Here is a 24,607-nt window from a genome sequence, read left to right on the forward strand (position 1 = left end):
AGTACTAATAGGCTAGCTAGCAATAAATATGACGACCTAGGTATGGTGGGTTAAAATCATATGAAAATCGAAAATCAGTAAGGCTTCCCCCAATATCTCACGAGAAAATACATATTCCAACGACGTGGCCCCCCACGCCAAAATATTCTCGAATTCATAAACCAATATGCGAGGTTAAAGTAAATCCATGAATCCCAACGAAAATCCCATTTTCGAAGATCATTTAGGAAACTCAAAATCGATGAATGAAAATATAAATAATTCCGGAAATCACCTCGGAAGATACTTCATCGAAATTTAATATAAATCACAAATTCAAAATCGAGCATAATAAACTTCCATTCGAAATTCCAATCGATATGGTAATGAATACTTAAATCCAGAAAATATACTTGATAAATTTAAAACACTAATTTAAATCACTAATCCATTTCCCATGTCAAAACCAAGATAAATCAATATCAATTTTCTGAAAGTAAATTATGGTAAAAAGATAGTTAATTAAATAAATACTTATTTCGGGAAAAAACAATTACATGCATCATTATTTAGAAACAAAAGTCCACTCACAGTATACGGCTAACGTGGTATCCAATCGTAAGGATCTTCGTCGAGTGATGAGTCAGTACCTTGTCCTGTACACAATCATTCGTACCTAAATAATTACTGAACGGAAAATAATTTTACGATAATTAAAATTCAATCACAAATCCCATAATCTCAACTCCTTCAATCCTCTTCGATATCCATCCAAACTTCAAATATAAGTTCTACGACATTTCTAGGATTTAACTAGCCAGAAATCGCAATTAAAAAGCTGCCCTACGCGCCGCCACCACCACCATTCCAACGGCCACCAAATTTTGGCAGCAGCACCTACTCAACAAACCCAACAACTTTCTTAACTGTGACAAAGTCAGAAAATGAGTAGAAGTACCTCAACAATTAAGGAGAAGTTTGAACCCGATTTGTGAATAGTGCCCCCAAACTTCAAACCGTCGATTCTTCCTCCACACTTCAAATCGCTGCAAAATACTTGGGGAGCATCATCTACGTCTCAAGGCGCTTCCAAAGGACTAAGGTTTGTCGTCTGTGGTGGTCGGAATAGGGAGAAACCGGCGTTGACCTCAATCTGCTACAGTGACCATCCTCTTCTTCTGGTTGCTGCACCTTCCACAGTTCAAATTAAGCTACCAAACGAACCCCCAGAAATGAAGAGAATGAAGAGAGCTTTCCAAGGACACCTTATGCGTCAAAATCCATCGCCGATGGAGGAGTTATGGCCGGAAGAAGGTGAAGAGGTCGGAGAGGAAGAGAGAATCAGGGAGAGAGAAAGAGGCTGGGTAGAATCTGACCTACCCACAGTAAAGTTCAATATATATACTAAATACCATAAACAGTAACTTTCGTATTTCACTTATAACTTTAGCATACGAACTCCTATTTTTACGTACCACATATGCACATGCTCGGTTTAACGTCCTCTACAACTTTCATGAAGAACATTTTCTCAAATTTTGACTCCAACAAAAAGTCAACTTTTAAGGCCACTAAAAGTACCAAAACAGAGTAAAAAGTTAAAGTAGTTGTCGTTTACTGTCCAAATGACTAGTAAACGGATAAATTGAGATACGGGACGTTACATCTTTGATTAGGGTTAGGAGATAATGGATACACAATGAAGGGAAATTGAGTTTTAATTTCGAGGATGGCTCCATTTGGATAAACTGTCCCTTTTGCCCTTTTATTTTTGGAGCACGTGCTTGACATGTCAGCATTTAGACGGAGCCGTCACTAAATTTGGACGGAATGACCACGTTAATACGAAATTAGAACTTCATGTATCACAGTGGTGTACTTGAGAGTCTGGATATTACGTTGGCCTTGGCACCTAAGTTCAGGTAGTAATTGGAACTTCATGTATCACAGTGGTATACTTGAGAGTCTGGATATTATGTTGGCCTTGGCATCTAAGTTCAGGTAGTGAATTTTTCTCCCTTCAATATTATATACCCCATTGTGAAAATCCCAAAAACAATTCCATGTTCTCCCTACCAAGGACTTAAAAATCGAAATTATCGTCGATATTTCGGCGATAATTTCATTTTTTTCACATGGCGATATTTTAGTTACGTCCCAATTAAATTTCATGATATTTTATCGAAATCTCGCCAATATCGACGAAATCCCAATAATTTCAAGAAAATCTCGCCAATATCTCAAAATTTAGGAAAATATCGGAAACTTTGCCGAGATATTAGCATTTTTTCAGCAAATAAACCAGCCAAAATTTCAAGGCTGGGTTTCGAACCTGTGCTAGCACCAAATAAATTGGAAGCCTTCGCCAATCCAACCAAACTGACGCTTAGTATGCATGCACCTTGGATTATATTTAAACCATCAGCTCTTTCTTTCTTTGCTTTACCACCCTGTTAGTTTCTTACTTAGCTAAGCTCTTATCAGACTCGTACTCCATATTTCCAAAACGAAATTAAATTAGTTAGAGCTTCTAACAATTAACAAAACCCAAATTTCTTGGACAAATTTTGACCAAAAAATAAAAACCATATTAGCCAAACAATTATTTCTCTCTGTAAAAATAAATGAAAATGTGTGATTAAACCTGTCTTTCATTCTAATTGATTAGTTTTACATTAAGATGTTTCGGTAAATAGACGTAATAAAATACATATTATTTTCATCTATATTACACATAAACTAGGATGTGTAAAAGACTATAGGTGTAATTTTATGTTTCAAATTGTGTTCCAATCCATATTTACTATATACTAATTCTCAGTTAACTGTTCATCGGCTTAGCCACTATGCCAAAAAGGCCTTCAGATGACACACTTCAGACGACATAAGTTTTGTTTTATGTCGTCTGAGTTTTTCAGACGACATAATTTTTTTTTATGTTGTCTGAATATACACTAAAACCATACTGGTTTAATTTGGAAAAATGGTGAGCATTCGGACAACACATTTGTGTAGTTGTAGTAGGTGGTGATTTCCTATCTCAAATTTGGATAAATAGTGACCATTCAGACAACACATTTGTGTAGTTGTAGAAGGTGGTGATTTTCTATCTCAAATTTGGAGGGATATCCAAAAGTTGATTGAGTCTTTTCCCTCTCAAATAGCCACGCCCTAGTTGACTGGAAAATGTTGTGATATTCAGACAACATTTAAATGTTGTCTGAATGTGGGGGTTGTTTTAAAATTTCCCAAGTTATTTTGACTTGTGCTATTTGACACTCAACAGGTCCCTCGCAATTAAGTCACTTTCTGTCCTTCTCACTCAGTTCGACCACGACTAAGCACTCAAACACCACCCCGCGCGCTCTCTCCTTCTCACTCAGCTCTCTCAACTCGACCTAGAACCCGCGAAACTAGAAAACTCAAACACCAGCCTCTCCCCATCTCACTGTGCTCTCTCAGATCTCGATTCTCACTCTCTCCTTCATCTTCTCACTCTCTCTATTCTTCTTCGTAGTCTCTCCTTCTTCTTCTTAGTCTCTACTTCATCTTTCATGTTCGTATTAATGGAGCTCTCCAGCAAGAGCTGTTTTTAAATAGGATATTTGTCACGCCCCGAATTTTGAATAACAAATTCAAATCCGAAGCATGAAAAATAAAAAAAATTACAAATAACATCCTGAGTTTATTTTCTCACAAACAACCACACTTCACACCTCTTAATAAAACAATAAACCAAAATTCTCAAGTTATTTATTACAGCACACTCTCACCAAATCAAATTGTAAGGCTCAATTGAGCTTAACTCACCTCACTATTACAATCACTGTAAAACTATAACAATTACTCTAACCCGCACGATCACCGCCCTGATTCTCCTAACCTGCAGGATTACCCGCTACACAATTTGAATAGTGTACCGGGATTGCAACAACACCAAACCCGGTAAGCTTTTGACAGCTCGTGAGTAAATAAGAAGGGAATGTTGATTTTATAACATATTTATTTTAACTCAAGTAAAAATCAACAATCAAAACATTTGTGATGAAACATCAAACAAAACACGGGAAATCCACAACGAATACTTTTCCACACTCTTCTAACCACAATATCACCACTTTGGTCCATCCCAACTATTTGGACCCAACACCAATAACACGTTAGATTTCTAACAACATCGTTATCTGTCACCTCGGTTAAGGCTTAAATAAACGATATACATCTCGGTTATTATTTAACCGGCGTTCTTCGGACTCCCTGTCCTCAGAGCACTACATCTCGGTTATTATTTAACCGGCGTTCTTCGGACTCCCAGTCCTCAGAGCACTACATCTCGGTTATTATTTAACCGGCGTTCTTCGGACTCCCCGTCCTCAGAGCACTACATCTCGGTTATTATTTAACCGGCGTTCTTCGGACTCCCTGTCCTCAGAGCACTACAATTCTACCCTCTAATCAACTCAGAAGGTCAACATGATTATCACACACATTTATCGGTTAACATCATCATAAATAATCATGGCAATTTCCAATACAATATCATATCACAACCAAATTATCGTAATTCCATACACACCTCAATGTCACACCATTCCAAATATATATCCATGTAAATATATATATACGTAATCATCCGCTCAGGGATAATCACTAATACCAACTATAAATCAAGCACAAAAATCGTGAAAATCATTTTGTATACTTAAAATCATTTTACTTACCTATGGACCGTAGTTGATCAAGTCCATATGATTTAAAACAAATATTTATTCCATAAATATTTTTCACACAATTACGACAAAATAAATTAATTAAAAGTACTCGGTTCGTAATATGAACCACGTGAGGTTTACTCACCTTTAATCCCGCTGCGTCTTCAATTTCACAAAACACACCAAAACCGCTCACCAAGGAAGACCGTCAATCACCTAAATCCAATATGATCATAACTTAGCCAACAACTCATAAACAAAATTAAACGACGATCCAACGGTCAGATCGAAAATAAAGGTGATCCAACGGTCGGATCGAAATTATATGATGATCCAACGGTCGGATCCTCACGGATCACCCTTAGGATCATCCTCCAAAATTATCACGAAGATCCAACGGTCGGATCTTCCTGAATCATCCTTATAAACATCTCCACAAAATTTCATGAAAATCCGACCGTCGGATTCTCACGAATCGCACTCCGAATCACTATTTAGCAATTATACGAAGATCCAACGGTCGGATCTTCGCCCATGACCACACATGGTCACTGGGACAGTCATACGATCAACATATCAAAACTACAAGTCCATCGGACGGTCCGATCTTCACAAAACATTAATTGGATTATCGAAATCGATCGAAACCGTAAAAATTCATAACTAAATCATACGATATCCAAAAAATGCGTATAATATATCGAAATGATCGTATTGAAATGTAGAATCTAAAAATGTAAAGAAATCACATTTTTGACCCCCGGAGGTGGCCGGAAAAGGGCCGCCGGAATTTGGACAGCGCCGCCGCCGACCACCGCCAATGGTGTCGGGGCCTGGCTGCTCCTCTTCATCTCATCAAGCCCAACAATTTTCATAACTAGCATGAAGTCTGAAAATGACCGGAAGGGGTCGAAAATTACCTAGAACAGTATGAAGGTGGCCGGAATTTTCCAGAAACCGGCGAAGAAATGCAGAAACCGGCGAGCTCGATTTTCGACGTAAAAACTTCAATTTCAGGCCTCGATTCCTTCTAGAGAGTTGTTAAGAACATCAAGCCGAACTCACTGGTTCAAGAATCAATCAAAACGATGCACTACAGCTCGAGATATCACGATCGAAAGGTTTTGGTTTCGGATCGAAAACCGGTCGAGCTCCGACGAACGTGAAACCGGTCACTCCAGGTGCGATCCTTCTAGTATGATGATCAGAAGATTGAGGCGAGTTCATGGAGCTAAGGATCGGAAGTTTTGGTGGCCGGAGCTAGGAGAAAACCGGCGTTGACTAAAATCGAACTCAAATCGAAACAAGGTCGCCGCCGCCGCTAGAGGCCGCGCCGCCGTGAAAGGTTGCCACAGACGGCATCAGAAGAGTGAGGCGAAGCTGATGGACGTGGTTTCTCGTCCAGAGGTGGCCGGAAGAGGAAGAACTCGGCCGGCGAAAGCAGCCCAGTTCTGTCGGCTCGGGCGCGCAGGAGAGAGAAAAAGACCGAGTTTCCCAAAAGGGCAAAAAAAATGAAAAATATTTTTGGAAGTTTCCGAAAATGGATGCTTTATACAAAACTGGGAACTTTTTCGAAAAATCATAACTAATTCATACGAACTCCGATTTTTGTGTTACGCATATGCACGCGATCTTATCGACGAGCTCTACAACTTTCATGAAGGAAGTTTTCCCAAATTCCTCACGTATAAAAAGTCGATTTTCGCGTACCCCGAATTAACGTACGATTTCGAAATAAAATTGTTCGAGCTAAATTCACAACCCTCAAAGCTTCGTACTTCCTTTCATGACCACGAAATCATTAATAAAAATCCTCGGAAAATAATTTGAATTTTCGGGGTATTACAATATTGGTAAGCAATTTAGGGTTTCAATCATTTTGTAGTTTAGGGTTTTGACTGGGTTCAATCTTCAATTGATTTTAAGTTTTTTTTTTTCTGCAAATGATTTGTGTTTTGGGGTTTTTTCGACTGGGTTCTTCCATGTTGTCAAACAAGAACTCTTTCTTCTTTCAATTAAAGCTGATTTGTGTTTTGGGGTTTTGAGTTTGGGTATAGTTCTTCAATTTTGTAACACGTTTCTTCTGTTTTGTTGGTCTTGTTAGGGAAACTTGGTGCTGCAAAAGGATTTGCTGGGAAGGCTCACTGCTCGTAGTGTAGTGCAGAAAAACAGAAGGCTTGTTTGTCTAAATTTATGGGGAGTATTTTTCCCCAATCAATTTATGGGTCTTGTTAATTCATTACCTAGACTCTTTGACAGCCAAACACTCAGTTAACAAAAACCAAGCTATCTCTGTTCTCTTTCCATTCTGCTCCCACTTCTCTCCTAAGCTCTCAAATACTTGAATCTTCTCACTTCATTTTCATCTAAGGTCGAAAATCAGTAGCTACTTTACCTCTATGCCTTGCTTCTCATCATGTTAAGAGGTATGAAGATAGGATTGATCAAACCTCCTTCTGCACATTTCCAATTTCGCAGCTCCAGGTCTTCTCTTGCCTTGAATGTCTTGTAAACCTCCTCTAATTCACTTATTTCACTATGACAGAACAAATGGAGGACATTGAGATTTCAAACCACTGAGCTTCTCTCTATTTTGCTTCAATACCAGAAATTTTCTTTCCTTTCGGTAAGAACTTCTACTTTCTGTTAAATTCCAGTTCCTAAAGCTATTCAAGGTTGTAATGGAATGCACTTTTGATTATTATGTTTTGGTAAATCCATGAGGATGGATAGGACTGGAAAAGACCAAAGTTCAATTACTGCACTCCAAGTGTTTGATGTTATGCCTCAAAGACAACACCAAGCTGAACCAGTGGGCTATTCCATGATTTTCGAAAAACCTATACTTCTTGTTTTACTCTCAGTTTTTGACAGCTTAAAGTAGACTCTTCAATGATCATTTTGAGCTTGGTTTCAAGAAAAACGGAGTTAAACTGAGATACTTGTGCTATTTTGAAGTTACTGCACTGTTTCAGGATTTCTGCAGAATCAGCATTTCTGTCAATTTTAGATTCTTGTTTGACCCTCCATTTGAACTTCGATTAGCATGAAACTTTGCAAAATAGTAGCTTTGCATGTTTACTTCAAATCTGGAAAGTTTTTCTTGAAATCACTGAAAGACTAATTGTTGGTGTAATTTTCTTACTTGTTACCAGTTTTCTGAAATTTTCTCAAACTTGCAGATTATTGTTACAAACAATTGATTTGAGAACCTTTACACTTGTTTTCTGTCCTCGTTCTTCAGTAAGTTAGATTAGAGATGCAAAGCATGCCCTGAAACTTAACTTCAGTTCGAAAGGCTTAGAAAAAAGTTTTGTCTTTGTCCGAAAGTGACTACAAACCAGTGTTTTCTATGCATTCTGATCAAAACATTTTGATCAATGTTTTCTTCTCAGAATAAGCCCACATATGGTGAAGCTCTAGCTATTGCCCAGTCTCTAATTGAGTGATTTATCGAGTTATGGGATTTGCCCAATCGAAGTATGTGACCTTAATTCCTATACCACTCAGTCATTTGAACAAATTTAAAAGTTCAACCGTTGTACCGAGTCGGGGCCTCCATCATTCGCAAACACATAAGTAGAAGAACCTTACTGTTCAAAGCTCACAATCAAGATTGGTCAGAGGAACAACAAAAACCCTAGAATCATAGTCCTCCACTTTATTGAATAGTAAGTTTCTCTCTATCCCTCTCTCTCAAAACTCTGTACCTTCTGATTTGGGAACGGTGAATCGCAATTCATTTGGGGTTATCTGATTCAATCTTCTTGTTTCTAGGTACAAAGATTCAAGATTTGATTTTGATAATGCCAATAATCACCTTTTGAATGATTTTTAGTAATTGGGTCTAACTCTGAGTGAGTTAATTGATTCATTGATTGCAAATTCGCAGGCATTGTTCCAATGGAGAAGGATCAGAAGGTAGCATCTGAAGACCCCAAGGTGGATATGTTTGAGGACGATGACGAGTTTGAAGAGTTCAACATCAATCTAGGTAATTTGGGGACATGTTATTAATAATCAGCAATTAAGTGATGTGGACTTTATTCTGCTTCTTTTGAATTGAATGTAATGTTATACACGATTGGAATTTAGGAGCTGTACCGATATATTATAGCATACACTGAATTTAGTCCAGATATCTTCCACCTGACCTCCATGTTTAAATCTGCATTTTATATCCCTCTGTTCATATGGTTTCTAATTAGATTAAGCTCTAATATTGCCGTGTTGCTCTTGTCAAAATTAGATTGTTGGTCTAAAATCAATTGTGATAATATAGGTTGCTTGATTTCTGCTATACTTCCCCATGAAACTAGCAAGTTTATGACTGAGCCCGTAAGTGTTAAACGTGATGAGTTGATAATATAGGTATGCAATTAATCCTCCTGTTTTTTTTCCTCTCTCTATGATGTCTATAATTCTCACCTTTTGAATGGATTCTGTGATCAGTTTGTTTTTTTAGATTGATTTGCCAAACGACTGTGGTCACTCAATTCAACTTGGAACTATGATTTTTTTTTTGGGAGCTTCTGTATAATGAATTTGATTGTAATGACACCTTCTAATTATGTTTTTCTTTTTGTTGCGAGGATCATGTGTGTTCTGTGAGACGTTGTGAGAAATTTTAAAACTTTGATTGGCGATCTTAGGCCTTGGTCGCCTGAGCCAAACGGCGCCATTTTGGAGGAGAGGCCGATCTCATCTTCTTCATCCATGTTTTCAATTTCAACAAATCAGAGGGACATTTCCGTCGAGTACTGGCGGAGAGAGGAGGAGGCAATGCAGGGGGTTATAGCTCAGATCCAACGTACTCACGTCTCCGAGCGGAGAAGGAAAGCCGCCATTGATTACGTTCAGAGGATCATTGGAGCTTGTATTGGTTGTTAGGTCAGCATTCATGCCTATACATACCATTCCCCTATATCTGAATTTAAACTTGAATTTAGTGAAAAGCCCTATGTTTTTATGTGATTTGAAGAACTCAGTTTTCGTGTGATGATGAAAATGTGCTTGAATTTTGGCTATAAGTATAGCTTTTTCGCTCCCGAAGGCTTGGGCTTTGATTTTGAGTATGTAGCTATCCAGTTGTATGAATTGCAATCAGTTTGCAGCTCATGAGTACATGTAGTTACGTTTTACTTTGAATTGATAGAGTAACTGTGTGATTACGCAACCAACTTAGGGAGTAATCTGTTTGAGAGATTAGTGTGCTTGTAGGTTTGTTCTTGTTCCACATTATGGTTTTTGATTGCAAATTCTGAGATGTCAGAGTTAAGAAAGCAAAGGGGTGGTAACTAGGTGGGGGGGTATTGATTTCATGTTGGGTTTTATTTCAGGTGTTCCCGTTTGGATCACTACCTCTGAAGACGTATCTGCCGGATGGAGTGCTGTTCTTGAAAGGGAAGATCACAATATGGCTGCTGAGTTTATGGTGAAGGACGTGTAGTTAATTCGGGCAAAGGTTTGTAGGTTTTACGTACCCTATATCATATGAGATATCATTGGTTGAACCTTTATATTCATTACCTAGACCCTCTTACAACCAAACACTCAGTTGATAAAACAAGCTACTTCTCTTCTCTTTCCATTCCGCTCCCACTCTTCTCTTAAGCTCAGAAACACTTGAATCTGCTTACTTCACTTTCATCTAAGGTCGAAAATCAGTAGCTACTTTATGTCTACGCCTTGCTTCTCATCATGTTAGGAGGTATGAAGATATGCCTTGTTAAAATCACCTTCTGCACTTTTCCAATTTTCGTTTCTCCAGGTGTCATATAAACCTCTTCTAATTTACGTATTACACTATGACAGAACAAATGGGGGACTCTGAGATTTCAAACCACTAACCTCTCTATTTTGATCAGTATCAGAAACTTTCTTTTGGTAAGAACACCTACTTTCTGTTAAATCTCTGTTCTTAAATCTATTCAAGGTTGTTGTGGAATGCACTTTTGATTATTATCTAGCTATGGTGACTCCATTAGGATGATTAGGACTGGAAAGGGTCAAGTTTAATTACTGCACACCATGTGTTTGAAGTTATGCCTCAATGACAACACCCAAGCTGAACCAGTGGGCTATTCCATGATTTTCGAAAAACTTATACTCCTTGTTTCACTCTCAGTCTTTGACAGCTTAAAATAGACTCTTCAATAATCATTTTGAACTTAGTTTCGTGAAAAAATGGAGTTAAAATGAGATACTTATGCTATTTTGAAGTTACTGCACTGTTTCAGGAATTCTGCAGAATTCAGCATTCCTGTCATTTCAGATTCTTGTTTGACCATTCATTGGAACTGCAAATAACATGAAATTTTGCAAAATAGTAGCTTTGCATGTCTACTTTAAATCTGGAGAGTTGTGATTAAAATCTTTGAAAGGATGATTGTTGGTGAATTTTTCTTTCTTGTTACCAGTTTTCTGAGAACTTTTCAACTTGCAGCTTTTGGTATAAGATTAATGATTTGAGAAACTTTTACTCTCTTGTCAGTCCTCAATCTTTAGTACATTGGACTAAACATGCAAAGCATTCCTTGAGTCTTAAATTTCAGTTAGAAAGGTTTCATCCATGTTTAAAAGTAACTACAAAGCTCTGTTTTCTGTGTATTCTGATTAGTGCATTCTGATCAGTGTCTTCTTTTTAAAATAAGTCTATAAAAGTGTGGCTTCATCTTAAGGGAGAAAGAACATTGAGACCGATGATGGTTTACATGTTCATAATAGGATCAAGGGCTCAAGTAGACTGAAGATTGGTCCTTTGGTACTTGTTGGGAGTTGCACATCAAGGATTCCAGGTAGGGGGTCTTCACTAGTTAGAGCTTTTCTCGAAAAGATTTCTATGCTTTTATGCATACACATTGCATTGTTGTTAAGTGGTGACCTGAGAGTGAAGGGAGCAAAACGACTACCTTAGGTTTCGATCCCCTAAACCTCCAGAGGGGCTATACGGACTGGAGGATGTCTAACATCCTTTGAGGTGTGGCGTCACTCCTAGGTGGTATGGCGTAAACGGCCACTCTTACTACTTCTTGCTGGCTATTTGTGTACTTACATTGGCAAGTAAGTAATTGGCATTAAGAACGGTTATCGGTTTTTAGGAAAGTGGGTACCCCATTATGCATATGTATCCTTCTATTTCCTATTTTTAAGTTTCTGTCTACTCTTGCTGAGCTTGTTACTTCAGTTGGATAAATCCTAATTGCTGTTGTCATTGCTTGAAATTTTTCCACCAATTGTAGTCTGAAGCCTCAGATTTCAAACCTCTTTGTAATCTATTTAGTTTGACTATCACGAGTTTATTTAACATCAGATTTCACTTGAATTTATGTAGTTTTTTCATCACCAAAGGTTGAGATACATTGATTCCAAATATCGAGTTTTGCAGCTGCCCAAAAGAAAAAAAGAAACAAAAAACTTAGTTAGTCATCAAACTTCACTTGATTAGTTTCGTTATCTTTAACCTTGCGCATCTTAAGAAGTTTGAGTATTACTTTGTCAATACTTAAGCTTCGTAAGATTCACGGCACTGTGACGTCAACCCTTTCGGGGCGTTACAGTAGCACCATCATGTCCATAAAAAATTTCTGTTTCACCGCTAGTATGTCCTTTAATTTTCTTTTCCTAAAAACCTTTAGGAAATGCACGTGTGTTTATGAGATTATTCTTTGTTTCTATTTAGATTCACTTAATTTTAGTTGTCCTCAGTAAAGATTGTTGTATTTTCTGGTGGCAGGTTAAGCTTGTAAAGTGCCTTGTGCAAAATATTGTGGTTCATATATCCTTCAATCAGTTAGGAGGGCTATGTACGTTATGCTTTCTTGAGCAGGTAGTCTTCCACTAAAGCTGAGTTTTATTAGTCCAGTTTTGCTACATATGATTGAATGAGTCGCTAGATTTGGTTCATGTAAAGGATGCTTTCCTAGGAAGCTCTGGTTTATCAGATGCAATTATTATTTTTATTAATTTTTTTTTTTCAAGTCTATTATAGCAAGAAAAAATATTGGACTTTGGTGCTCTTTGCTCGTTTGTGATTTTGGATTTTTTTTTTTATTCTTGATCATCTTCCTGGTGCTGTTACCATACAGGTTGATCGCCTCATTGGCAAACATCATCTCTTTAGACGTAGTATCATACTGATTAAGGCATGGTGCTATTGTGAGAGTCGAATTCTCGATGCCCATCACGGTTTGATATCGACATATGGTTTGGTGACTTTAGTTCTTTTTATCTACGTGTCATTGTTTCAGGTGAAAGGAGAGTGATCCTAAGGGACCACAGTATGCAAACAACACTTCAAAACTTGAATCTGATCTCTCAAGTCAGTGGAGATCGCTCATTCACATGGAGGATATCTTCGTAAATGAAGGCAACCACTTTATGAGTGTAGCCACCTTCTTGTTTTATTTATTATAAATTTACCTATTTTTGAGCATTTGTCATGTTCTCCAATGTCTCAATTTTTATGAAAATGATCCAAACTCTTTTGCTCTACAATCCAAATTAAATAGTCTAAGTTTGTTAGATCCTTAAATCTATCAAAATGTGATCTTTTGCTCTCTCTGTCGAATCGCGACTTCTTTCTTTTGGGGTCGTATTCTGATAAATATTCTTGGTTCTGCTTGTTTTGCTACTTAGTTATTGGTTGCCACTATTATCATCAATTTTGTCAAGGAACAAGAAGGTGCGTAGTTGTACACCTGACTTGCAAACTAAGTTCTAATGTAACCTTCTATATATTTAAATGAATGGTTACATAATGGGAAAATTGGCACATCTCTGTTTACTTTTGCAATTTTAGTTATATTGTTCATTGTGTGATATTCAGTACTGTTGTAATGATATTTTGGGACTTGTGGTTTTACAGTTTCCTTTATCAAGTGTTGAACAAATCCAATATGCTTGACATGATTGGCTTGGTAGACCCTGCTCAGACTGGTGTCATTGGCTGTGGAAATCCGACTAAACGAGCTCGTTCTTTGTCAGCTTCTTATTAAAGAGGGAAGCCTAGTCAGATTTTTTGGGTGCCCTATAACTCAGGGTATGAAACCTTGATTCATGCATATATTTTGTTGGCTGCCCAGATTAATAGATATGAGCCATTTTGAACTTATGCTTATGAATAGGTTTGTGTACATGAGACAATGGTGGATTCATGAAAATTGCAATGAATAATTTTGGATGTGGATATTATGGTTTCATGAATGGGCAATTTTAATTTCCAGAATGCATTCATACCAATTGTAACAGGGGACTAGTAATATGTGTTATCTCAAATTGCAAGCTACAACAAAAGCACACCAAAACATGTGGTTGCAGCTGCACAAAAACAACACAAAAATCAATTAGAAGTCTATTGTCTTTTTGGCATTGGGACAACATAAAATTGTAGTATAAAAGGCAAAACAACAACATAAGTTAGATGAAAGTATTGGCTAAAATGTATAACAACAACAAATAAGTGTGATTGGACGTGATTATAGACAATATAAAACACGTACTATTAGTGGTCTTTTTTATATTCAGACCACAAATATTTGTAGTCTAAATAATCTCAAACGACAGTAAATTGTCGTCGTAATGAGACTGACATAACAGAAAGAATATGATATCTATTGTCTAAACCATTTCCCAACATCACATATGTATAATTTCAAAACTTTTCACACAACACTTAAATGTCATACAAACCTATCCTAGAATGACACTTAATTGTCCTCTGATGCTCTTTACGACCATATATAATTGTCGTTTAAAGTAAATTAGCACAACCTTTAATTGTTGTTGTATGAGAGAAGACACTACATACAAGTCTTCATATTTCTTATTTAAGGGCATTCAGACCACACAAATAAGTCTTGCAAATATGCTTCACATAATAGTACGTATTTAAAAAATACTGTGGTTGTTTTGTTTATCAGACAATACAAAACTGTTGTTTGAATGCTTTTAAAGATACAGATCACAATGTTCCCAAAATGCAAAACTCATCAGACAACACAAGACTTTTATTTTTTTATGTCGTCTGATTTTTTAGACGACAGAAATGCCCACAAGAGACGACACCGTACTAGACGACATATTTTTGTTCATTCAGACGACAGAACTTCTGTCGTCTGAAGGCCTTTTTGGCATGAGTCGGTACTGGAAATGACGATTTTACCCTTCCTTTGTTGGCCTAATTACGGTGTTCTGTTTGACTTGGGTATAAAAGGAGTTGAACTGGTTGAGGTCTGCGCATCTGTTCTCGACATGCGATGGGTTCTGCATGTCGTCATTCTGTTCGATTTAGCACTTATTTGTTGGGTTTCTGTGAAGGATTGTTGGGTATGTGTCTGATTTGGTCTTTTTTGTGACAGATTTCTAGGTGTGTGACTGATTTGGGCGAGGAGAAGGAAGGCGATTCTGGAGGAAACGGGAGAGGAATTGAATGATTGTATTAAGCCATTAGACTTGATTCTGCATGAAGGAATCCAAAACAAACTAGACCAATGCGCGCGTAATCGAGCTTATTTGGTTTTTTCTCCGTCAACATCACTACAATGAAGCTTCTGTTTCGACGAAAAGCTTCTGAATTTTGAAATTTTCAGCTGTTCAAAAGGTATATTCACTCTACCCAGCCTATATTTTTATTCGACTATATCAGATTGGGTACTTGATGAATCTGCATGTTGATCTTTGCTAGCGATCACAGTGCCCATGATTGTTTTCCACCTCTATAACTATGTCTGTTACATTTTCAGTTTAGAAACAAATTGAAAAAGGTATATTCACTCTACTCCAATCATATTTTAACTGGACTGTATAAAATTGGCCGCTTGATGAGTCTGCATGTTGGTCTTTGCTAGAAATCACACTACCCACAATTGTTTTCTATCTCTATAACCAGCTCTGGTTGATTTTAATTTGAAAAGAATAAGGAACCCGGGCAAATAGCGATTCAATAGTGTATGATTATGTTTTGGGATTGGGTCGGTACATTTTGAAATGCATAGGGTGCCTTGGAGGTGAATTGTGTTCTGCATGTCAAGTGTGATTGTATGTTGGATTTTATGTTTGAGATTCAACTAACATTGTCAGTATTGTCCTCTTAGGGAGTTAAAGTTGAGGGTGGTCTACGATTTCAGCTTGAAGGGTTTTTGCTTATTATATTTAAAATTTTCTTTCTGGGATTCAACCCTTGATAAGCATTGAGAATTTTAGCTACTGGATTCTTCTCTGTTTTTGTGTTCCTGGTTGGATATTGTTATTAAAAGAGTGTAGGAGGATATGGAGCGGTTTGAGAGTGGGAATATTATCCAGGAGGCTCTCTGTTCTGTTACTCAGGATCTCTACCAATTTGGAGTTAATTCTTCGGTTCAATTCTTTTAGTTTTTTGGGTGTTCTTATTTTTTGTTTTCACGATTTGATGTGGTGTTTTGCTGTTGTTGTGTGTTATTTGGATATTGGGTGTGTTTTGTTGCTGATAGAACAAAGTAGAGTGAAATTTTGAAGCTTGAATTGGGTATTGAAGAATTTAATGCTTTATTGCTTGGAACTAAATGGAACAGTGTGGAGAGTTGGATGTCTAGAGTGAAGGTTTTTGATTTTCCTGGGTGTTGGGATCATTTTTGATGGTGCTGTTTACGTATAGATGTTAACTGTTTGTTGCTTCAGTATAAATACATGTAAATACATTAGTCTTTATTGAGAACAGCATAATGCACATGATGACGTCGTCCTCATGGTATTTTCTGCATATGTATACTTGAGTAGAAATGGGCAGGTTGCAAGCACTTGAAGGATAGACCAGGTCGAGAACATAAGGAACCCAACAGTGAGTAATAGGCCACCTTTTACCCAATTTTTTCCTGCTGTAGTGGATGAAATAATTGGACCCATAAAGAGAACTACTACCAATGCACCTGATATTGATACTAAAGTGCCCATGACTTTGGCTTGAGTGCTGCTGCTTTTGAAACTTAGCCTTTCCATCTTATTGAATTATAGGCAGCCAAATGAAAAAAAAAAAAAAAAACTCATATGTACTAATTAGTCAGAGATGAGACATGAAGAAAATAAGTGAAAACCTTTAACTGTTAGTTATTTTTTACAGTGAGTTTTAAAGTTTAAAGTTTCTTTTCAGATTTTGTTGTTCGCCCAGTGCAGAGAAAGAGAAGAGACGAAATAAGTACGAGAGAGAGAGAGAGAGCTCTTACTCAAAACAAAACAATTGTGTTGGTTTGTAAGTGAAACTATAGTACTCTGCGTGAAATTGTGTATATGTGCGTGACTTGATCAATTTGAGATTCTTAATAGCAGGTCCTTGTATGTATTTTGGTTAGAAATAACATAACTATTCACTTCTGCTTCCTTCTAATTGGTTTGAGATAACATGTCTAATCACTTCTGCTTCCTTTAAATTGGTTTGAGATAATGCAGTCAGTGATTTAGCTGGTATTCCTTGAGCTACAACTTTTGAATTGCCATAAACATTTATTGGAGGAATTGGTTTGGGTTTATTTTGGGGTGTTATTTAATGAAAGCCAATTAAGAACCCAGCCTTATGACAGATTTAGATTGACTATTTTTGTATCTTGCATTATTTACTATACAACTAAGTTTAGACAATTAAGTGTTCTGGATCTTGATCAAATACGACTAAATGGATCAAATATAATTAAATTTTGATATATTTAAATGGATCAGATACGACAATTAAGTATCTTGCAGAACCCCCAACAATTTGTTTTCTTTGTCTTTTCAATATAACAATATGTGTTCTTTAACGGAAAGTACATATAACTTTTAGTTACTAATATTCAGAACTGAGAAACTTTGTCTTTTAGTACTGCCAATTCAAAACTGAATGTAGTAGCAGCAATATGCAGACTATTTAAAACTATTGACTATGAGCATATTTATAAACTTGCTAGATGTTTATGATAAAATTCTTTTCTTTGATGAATTTAATACATAATGTGGACAATCATTTACTTTTCTAAGGTGTTAGCCTATTTTGAAACTACATTATAATGCATATACACTTATTATATGTCTTAAAGTGTTCCCTATCAGGTTATCACTATTATATACCATATGAGTTCATTGCTGTTTTCTTTTTTGTATTTAGTTTATACATAACTAACTAATAAATTTACTGTTTGTATTATCAGCTATACTTGAACCATTGAATCAACTTTTGTCACCAGAGGTGATCAACTTGGTAATTCTCTTGCTTCTTCAATTCATATGTGAACTGTTTAGTAATACGTTTTATCAAAAAGTAAAACGGAAGTAAGAAACTGGCTACAGAAATGTAACAGTAAAGAGTTATATGATTAATTTGATAATTTTGTTGCAGTTTTGTTCGCTTTTTACAGATTTTATGCAAAAAAGTGTACGTATCATTGCAGTGCCACTGTTCCTTGGTCTGCTGTTTATCGTTGTCTCCATCTTTTATTCTTATTCAGGTATGAACCTTGAATTTTTGTTAGGTCAGCCAATGGTTTCATTTGCTTTCATTGTATTGTGTTGTTTTTCTACATTGAGTTTATGGCATCCGCAACTATGGTAACTGTTTTTATAAAGTTTCAATTGTTCCTGTTTTAGTTTACAGATTTTGGGAACAATGTGCTGTCGGATAGTTTAATTTTCTGCAATTCAGGTATATATATTTGACTTAATGTGTTTCATGTACACAAAAGACATTAAGTATTGATCCTAATATTTGAACAGTTAATTACCTTAGTTTTAGTTTTCCATGCATTGATGTTTCAATAGCCTTGGTAAAAAAATTGATATGAACTGCAATATTGGTTTGTCGGTTTCTTTAGATGAGTAAAAGTATTGTGTAGTTTTTTTTTTTCCATAATCTAAAATGTATGGTGTGACTTTTTGTGTAAATACAAATGGAGGAAGCAGCTTTTTGGACAACCTCCAAAGCTAATCATCACTAGGCTAACAACTTTTCAGCAACTAATGTCACTTTTGGTAGACATCGACATCTCTTTTTGGTACCCAAATGAAGCAACGATTGTAACTAGGTTAGCCTAGGACAATATATTTTTGATAAGCTGTTTTAACAGCAGTTGTAATATATATTTGAACATTACCCGAATATCTATATTAATGGTAATGTTAGTCAAGCAATATCTATGTTAGTTTCGAACTAAATTCTCTGTCCTTTAAGACTTGCACATTTTCTTCCAAAATAAATTCTCTATCCTTCAAGACTTGCACATTTTCTTCCAAAACCCGCAGCAACGCGCTGACACGAATGCTAGTAACATCAAAAGTTGAGAACTTGAGATGTATTAAGTTAAAATGTCAAAAATCTTTATTTTGTCAGTGCATATGAATTTATCTTATTTCACTACAAATCCATATGCAATGAGTTTGCTCAACATTTTATTGATATAAATACAAAAGATAATTGATCAAATAAGCATTTCTTAAAGCTTCATTTCAAATTTCCATATGGGTGCGTCTGGGCTACGCCGGGCGTAAGTTACGCCCAAGTGGGACCGGGACACGTGGCAGGACGCTGTCCAGTGAATTCGAACTCGAGGACAGTTGTGTAATTACACGGGAGGGAAACGTTTACCGATCAAACACTTCTGTCAGTGTGAAAAATTAAGGGTAGCAACGTAATTACACATGGAAGAGGTAAAAGGTGTAGTAAATTTTGTAGTGAAGGAGAAGCAGCCACGTCGTCAGAGTCTTGCTTACAGTGGTGAGAGGAGCTAGGTAAGGAGGATACTGTGACCCGACATGGATGAAGTTTTTTCCGAGCGCCGCCAGACCGCAGAACCCAGAGGATTTATAGTTCCACAGTTTGTTTGGATAATATGAGGTCGCTGTAACCAGTATCAGATTTCGGAGGTGTTTAGATCCGGTAAGTAAGAAACCTTTATGTCAATGCATCCGGGGACTATGAAAGTGAATCTGGATTTGGCAGGCCTATAAACTGATGAGATGCATACAGGGGATTAATTGCATGTATTTTCTTTGTGTGATTGATGGGTCGCTTGATTTACTGGGTGTATGCATTATGTGGTTGAATTAACCCTTAGGTCATTTTACGGACTCTGATTAGCAGAATTTTTGTGAAGCTATATATTTCCAACCAAAATAAGCATGCCTGCAGTATCGGAATGTTTATTGGGTGAATGAATTAGTGTTTAGGAGAACCTCCTAATACTCCTAATAATATAAATTTCGGAGCAGGGGATTTATTTTTGTATTGTGTTTATTGTGTCTGCAGGCATGTCTGCATATATGTTTTGGTTGATGCTGTTATTGTTGATAAGATGAAGCTGAATACAACTGAAGACAGATAAATGCAATGTATTTCGTTGCGTTGGTTGTTTCCTGTTTTTGTGGCTCATGGGATACAGTTCAGTTATACAAGCCACTTCCAGCATATAATTATACTGACCATCACCCTTTTAATTGTAGGACAAACTTTGATATAGAAGAACTGATAATAAAGCAGACCGATACCGAAAGTGTGGAGTAAAGCAAACGCCGCTGTTATTGTAAAATTCTTTGGTTCGTCTGAACAGGTGAGAGTCACAGCATTTCACATCTCACATTTGAAATGTCAGTCCAGTTTTATTATTATGCGTTAAGTCTGCCTTGTTTGCCTTGTTATTGATCATTACAATACATGAAAAAGAATAGCAGCAGTTGTATAGCAGTTATAGAAGATTAGTAATTGTTTTGGTTGAGACAGAATAATTTATATAAGTTACATCCACCATTAAGTTAACTGACTGAAGTACATATTAGAACCGGTCTACATTGTGAATCACAATTTGGCTGAAGTAGGTAGTGAAACAGGATAAGTACCTATACTAACCTGTTGGTTATTCGGAACATGCATTTCAGAGTCGTACACTGTGTGTGTGAAGTACATATTAGCATGGAGTCAGACGAAGGGGGGCTTCGATACTCTAACCATCTATATTTTGATTATTCCATATCGGACAGAGAGGAATCAGAAGATGAATTGTCCAGTCGGTTCGGACATGCATATGAAAGAGCACATACAGATGAGGAAAACTTGAGCGGAAGACTGACAGAACCAGGTGGCCCCAGGACTGAATCAGCTAACCACACAGACTGCGCACAGTATAATGAACGTGGTGAACTGAGGACATCACCTAGTAGAGAACCAAATAAAGTAACATCACCTGATGTAACCGTTGATGGGACTGAGTTTGTGAGCAACACAGGGACTGCGCAGCTTAACAGGAAGGATTTTGAAGACCTGACAATGGATGATATGAAGGCAGTATATTTTTGAACCGTAGAAGAAGCAGAAAAGTTCTACAGACTGTATTCACGAACCGTCGGTTTCGGTATACGGAGGGGCAGGCATGAGATGGAAGGGGATGAACTGATTGTGAGGAGGCAGTGGGTCTGTTCAAAAGAAGGAATGTTAAGGATTAAGCCGAGGAAGGAAAAAGATGTGGATAAGGACAGAACCCCCAAGAAGCAGAACATCGGCGAGGCGAAGAAATTGAGGAGGAATATGATACCGCGGGGGAGGAGATACACTAGAGTGAACTACCCAGCTGCTTTCAACATACGGTATTGCAGGGATAGGCAGCTATACAAGGTCACCAGGTTTGTACGCAAGCACAATCATGATCTTGCCATGGCCCATGAGCTGTAGTTCTTGCGGGCAAACCGAAAGGTTGAAGAGAGAGCTGTTAAGCAGGTGGAAAACCTGCATCGCGCACAAATTTACACTAGTGCGGCTTATGAGCACCTGGTAGAGCAAGCCGGGGGGCACGAATTTGTTGGGTTCTCGGCAAAAGATCTGTACAACATTCTTAATAGGAAGAGGAGAAAGGAGCAGGTCGATGGAGATGCACATGCTGCTTTGACCTGGATGAACATGAGGGGAATGGAGTCAGGTAAGTTCTGGTGCAAGTACAGCACTGACGAAGAAGGGAGACTAGCCAATCTATTTTGGAGGGACGAACAATCACTTTTGGACCACAGCGCATATGGTGATATGTTGGTTATGGACAGCACGTACAAGACAAATCTGTATGGTAAGCCGCTTGTTGTATTTGTTGGCTGCAACAATCACATAGCGACTGTTGTTTTCGGGTTCGCCCTTATACGTGATGAGAAGGAGGATACGTACACATGGGTGTTCAGGAATTTTCTCGAGTCAATGAACTATAAACAGCCTGTATCAGTCCTAACTGACGGAGATGAGTCGGTCAGAAATGTAGTAGTGCTTTTGATGCTAGGAGCTCGTCACAGGCTATGTGCGTGGCACATTGGAAGAAACATAGGGCAAAATGTGAAGGATGATGCAACTCAAAAACTTATTGGAAAAATGATTTATTTGTCAATAAGTGTTGGTGAATGGGAGGCCGCCTGGCATTCAATGGTGGGTAGACATGGCTTGTCTGACAATGCATGGGTGGCTAGCTTGTATAACAAACGGGAAAGGTGGGCGGAGGCATTCTTCAGAGGGCATTTTTTTGGTGGAATGTGCAGCACCCAGCGTGTGGAAGGCATGCATTCAAAACTGAAAAAGCAGATTGGGAGGTACACCAGGCTGTGTGAAGTAATGCCAAGAATGGAGAGGACACTGGGGCGCATTCGGAACCGCGTTCTCTATGACAACTTCCTGTCGAAAAACAGCGCACCTGTGTACAAGACGCAAATGAGGGGCATTGAGGAAGATGCATGCAGGCTGTTCACACATGACATATTTGTCATGATTAAGTCTCAGATCTTGTTTGAGAGGAAGTTTGTGATGGAACGTGAAGTAGCCTTCAATATTTCGGACTCTATGATGTTCTACCTTCGGCAATATGACAGGTCGGAACGGAAGTGGTGTGTTGAGTTCCGTTCAGACCCGGCTAATCCGAAGTGGCTCTGTTCTTGCAAACTGTTTGAATCAGACGGAATTCCCTGCGGTCACATTTTCAACATACTAAAGTATCAGCTTGTCTCTAGATATCCCAAAAGCCTGATATCCAGGCGGTGGACCAAGGCTGTGAGTGAAACGACATTTGCACCAACACTGAAGGGCCGAACTGATGATAAGTCGGCAAAGGTTGCATGGTATTCTGGCCTCATATCAGAAGCCTCGAAAGCATGCCAAAATTACGCATTTTCTGACGAAGGATTCAAGGTGGGAATGACTGAATTTGTGAGGCTCAGTGAAACTTCGAGCGAATTCCGTGTGGATTTACCAACGGACACATCAAATGTGCCTCCAATCAGCAACGTTGTGAGGGACCCAACACTATCCCGTACGAATGGGATGCCTTCTAATCCTTCCACAAACACTGAAAATGGAACCACTGGGCAACGTGTGTGCCGATTATGTTTCATGCCCGGTCACAACAGGTGCACATGTCCTGGTCGAGATGAAATTGCTCCCGCTCGTGAAGAAGTGCCTTCAACGGGTTCAGTACCTCACCCCACAGATTCAGTCAATCAGTCCACACATTCAGTAGCTGATCCGGCATCGTCAGTCCCTTATCCAGCACGGTGCGTCCCTCAGCCAGACCGTTCCTTCCTGCAGCCTGCACCCCTGCCTATGCTGATGGGGATGGCGTTAGCCAGATGTGTGATTTCGCAGAATTCCCACCCTTCTTTGCTTCCCAGTAGTCATCCTCACTTGGTGCTCTGCATCTACCCTTGAATCCTCAGCAGTCCTCAAGCATTCGTATCCCGGCAATCTTCTTTAACCTGAACCAGATTGCCGCAGATAAAGGTCGTACGGTGATGAACTTCATCGATGGATCATATCCACCCACCAACTGATTGTCCTGAGGTACAACCTTGACAGTGAGACCTGTACCATGCTGTCCTGTTTTCTGCAATTTGATTGTGTATGTTTCTGATTTGCCTTATGCAGTGTTCGATTTGCAGCATATGTGGAGTTCTTTGTTACCTGTCATACATATGCTGCATTTCCCATCTCAGAATACAGTATCTTTGATTTACTTATGCTGCTGTTTTAATTACTGTCCATTAGTTATATGATGCAGTCAGTTTACATATATGCCATTGACGCTACAATGTTGTTACGTTACTTCTGATTCACTAACTTCATACACATGACAGTAGCTACGAAGCATTTCACTTAAAATTCTTATATTAAGCTACTATTTTATGTTCCTCCATCTAGTGAATAGTTTGTAGATGGTTGAATAACAACTGTTATCTTAGGTTCCTCACTTCACTATTGTATTCCATGTGCTTAATTATATGTGGCTGAAAATTTGCAAGGTGGAGTTCAATTCAAATGAGTTTAACCCTCTCTTTTTTTTTTTTTCAGAAAACATCAGATTCACAAGAATGATCAACCGAAAGAAAGTGGGTGCATCCCTCCTTCGAGTTTTTTTATGACAACAATACAGGGAAGGTGATGAATATGGATGTACTTGTGATCAGAACATTTTGAAGCCAGGTAGGTTGAAAATTTGTACATTCGGGGATAAGCATTTACAACTATGATTCATGTGTTGCAGCATTGAGTCTGAGAATAGGTTAGTAGCCATTGCAGTGAAGTTAGGTTGTGGAGAATTGTTGAGTTTTGTTCCCCTATCCCCGAAGTGTTTGTTGTATCGGAACCCGAATACTGATCATATTGCATTAACTTGAAGTTATAATTCATGCCATCTGTGACTCCACTTTTGATATAGTCTTTGCTATGACCGATTAGAAAAGTAATGGGATGCATGAACATTATAAAATGGAATGATAGATTTACTGTTTATCTGAATGTTACTACTTAATACAAACCAAATTGTTGTACGATCTAATGAACGACATGCATGAAGAAAACAACATATACTAATTAAACTGTAGCACGGAATACGGATTACATAAAAGTAAGAAATGCTTGATATGAGCTTTAGGGAAATGCCTGGATTAGGGGTAGTCGTCGTCCT

The 24,607-nt window shown here is 37.9% G+C and overlaps 1 protein-coding gene and 2 long non-coding RNA genes across 3 annotated transcripts; 2 read left to right on the forward strand and 1 right to left on the reverse strand.

Annotated features, from left to right (window-relative positions):
- Window positions 1-3,591: 3,591 nt before the first annotated feature.
- On the reverse strand, window positions 3,592-6,049 carry LOC133706882 (uncharacterized). The gene is made up of 3 exons (XR_009844774.1): window positions 5,612-6,049; window positions 4,837-4,907; window positions 3,592-3,877 (listed from the first exon to the last, which is right to left on the reverse strand). It is a non-coding gene; the product is annotated as an uncharacterized LOC133706882 (long non-coding RNA).
- Window positions 6,050-6,606: 557 nt separating this feature from the next.
- LOC133726623 (uncharacterized) lies at window positions 6,607-18,830 on the forward strand. Its single transcript, XR_009854891.1, has 16 exons — window positions 6,607-7,117; window positions 7,237-7,317; window positions 8,087-8,362; window positions 8,584-8,685; window positions 8,974-9,581; window positions 10,031-10,155; window positions 10,306-10,401; window positions 10,506-10,577; window positions 11,418-11,488; window positions 12,427-12,519; window positions 12,779-13,731; window positions 15,050-15,291; window positions 17,846-17,895; window positions 18,053-18,142; window positions 18,289-18,336; window positions 18,587-18,830. It is a non-coding gene; the product is annotated as an uncharacterized LOC133726623 (long non-coding RNA).
- A 2,227-nt stretch (window positions 18,831-21,057) lies between these two features.
- LOC133734371 (protein FAR1-RELATED SEQUENCE 5-like) lies at window positions 21,058-23,352 on the forward strand. The gene is made up of 2 exons (XM_062162008.1): window positions 21,058-21,294; window positions 21,352-23,352. Exons 1-2 carry the CDS (start codon window positions 21,058-21,060, stop codon window positions 23,350-23,352), a joined length of 2,238 nt encoding a protein of 745 aa, XP_062017992.1.
- Window positions 23,353-24,607: the final 1,255 nt, after the last annotated feature.

This window comes from Rosa rugosa, chromosome 1 (assembly GCF_958449725.1).
Source record: "Rosa rugosa chromosome 1, drRosRugo1.1, whole genome shotgun sequence".
Taxonomy (NCBI): Eukaryota; Viridiplantae; Streptophyta; class Magnoliopsida; order Rosales; family Rosaceae; genus Rosa; species Rosa rugosa.

What these genes read in the sequence shown, in the direction of transcription:
- LOC133734371 (XM_062162008.1), top strand. Translation starts at nt 21,058, where the DNA reads ATGGAAGGGGATGAACTGATTGTGAGGAGGCAGTGGGTCTGTTCAAAA. An exon ending in GGGATAGGCAGCTATACAAG is followed by an intron (nt 21,295 to 21,351) that starts GTCACCAGGTTT and finishes CATGAGCTGTAG; the next exon opens with TTCTTGCGGGCAAACCGAAA.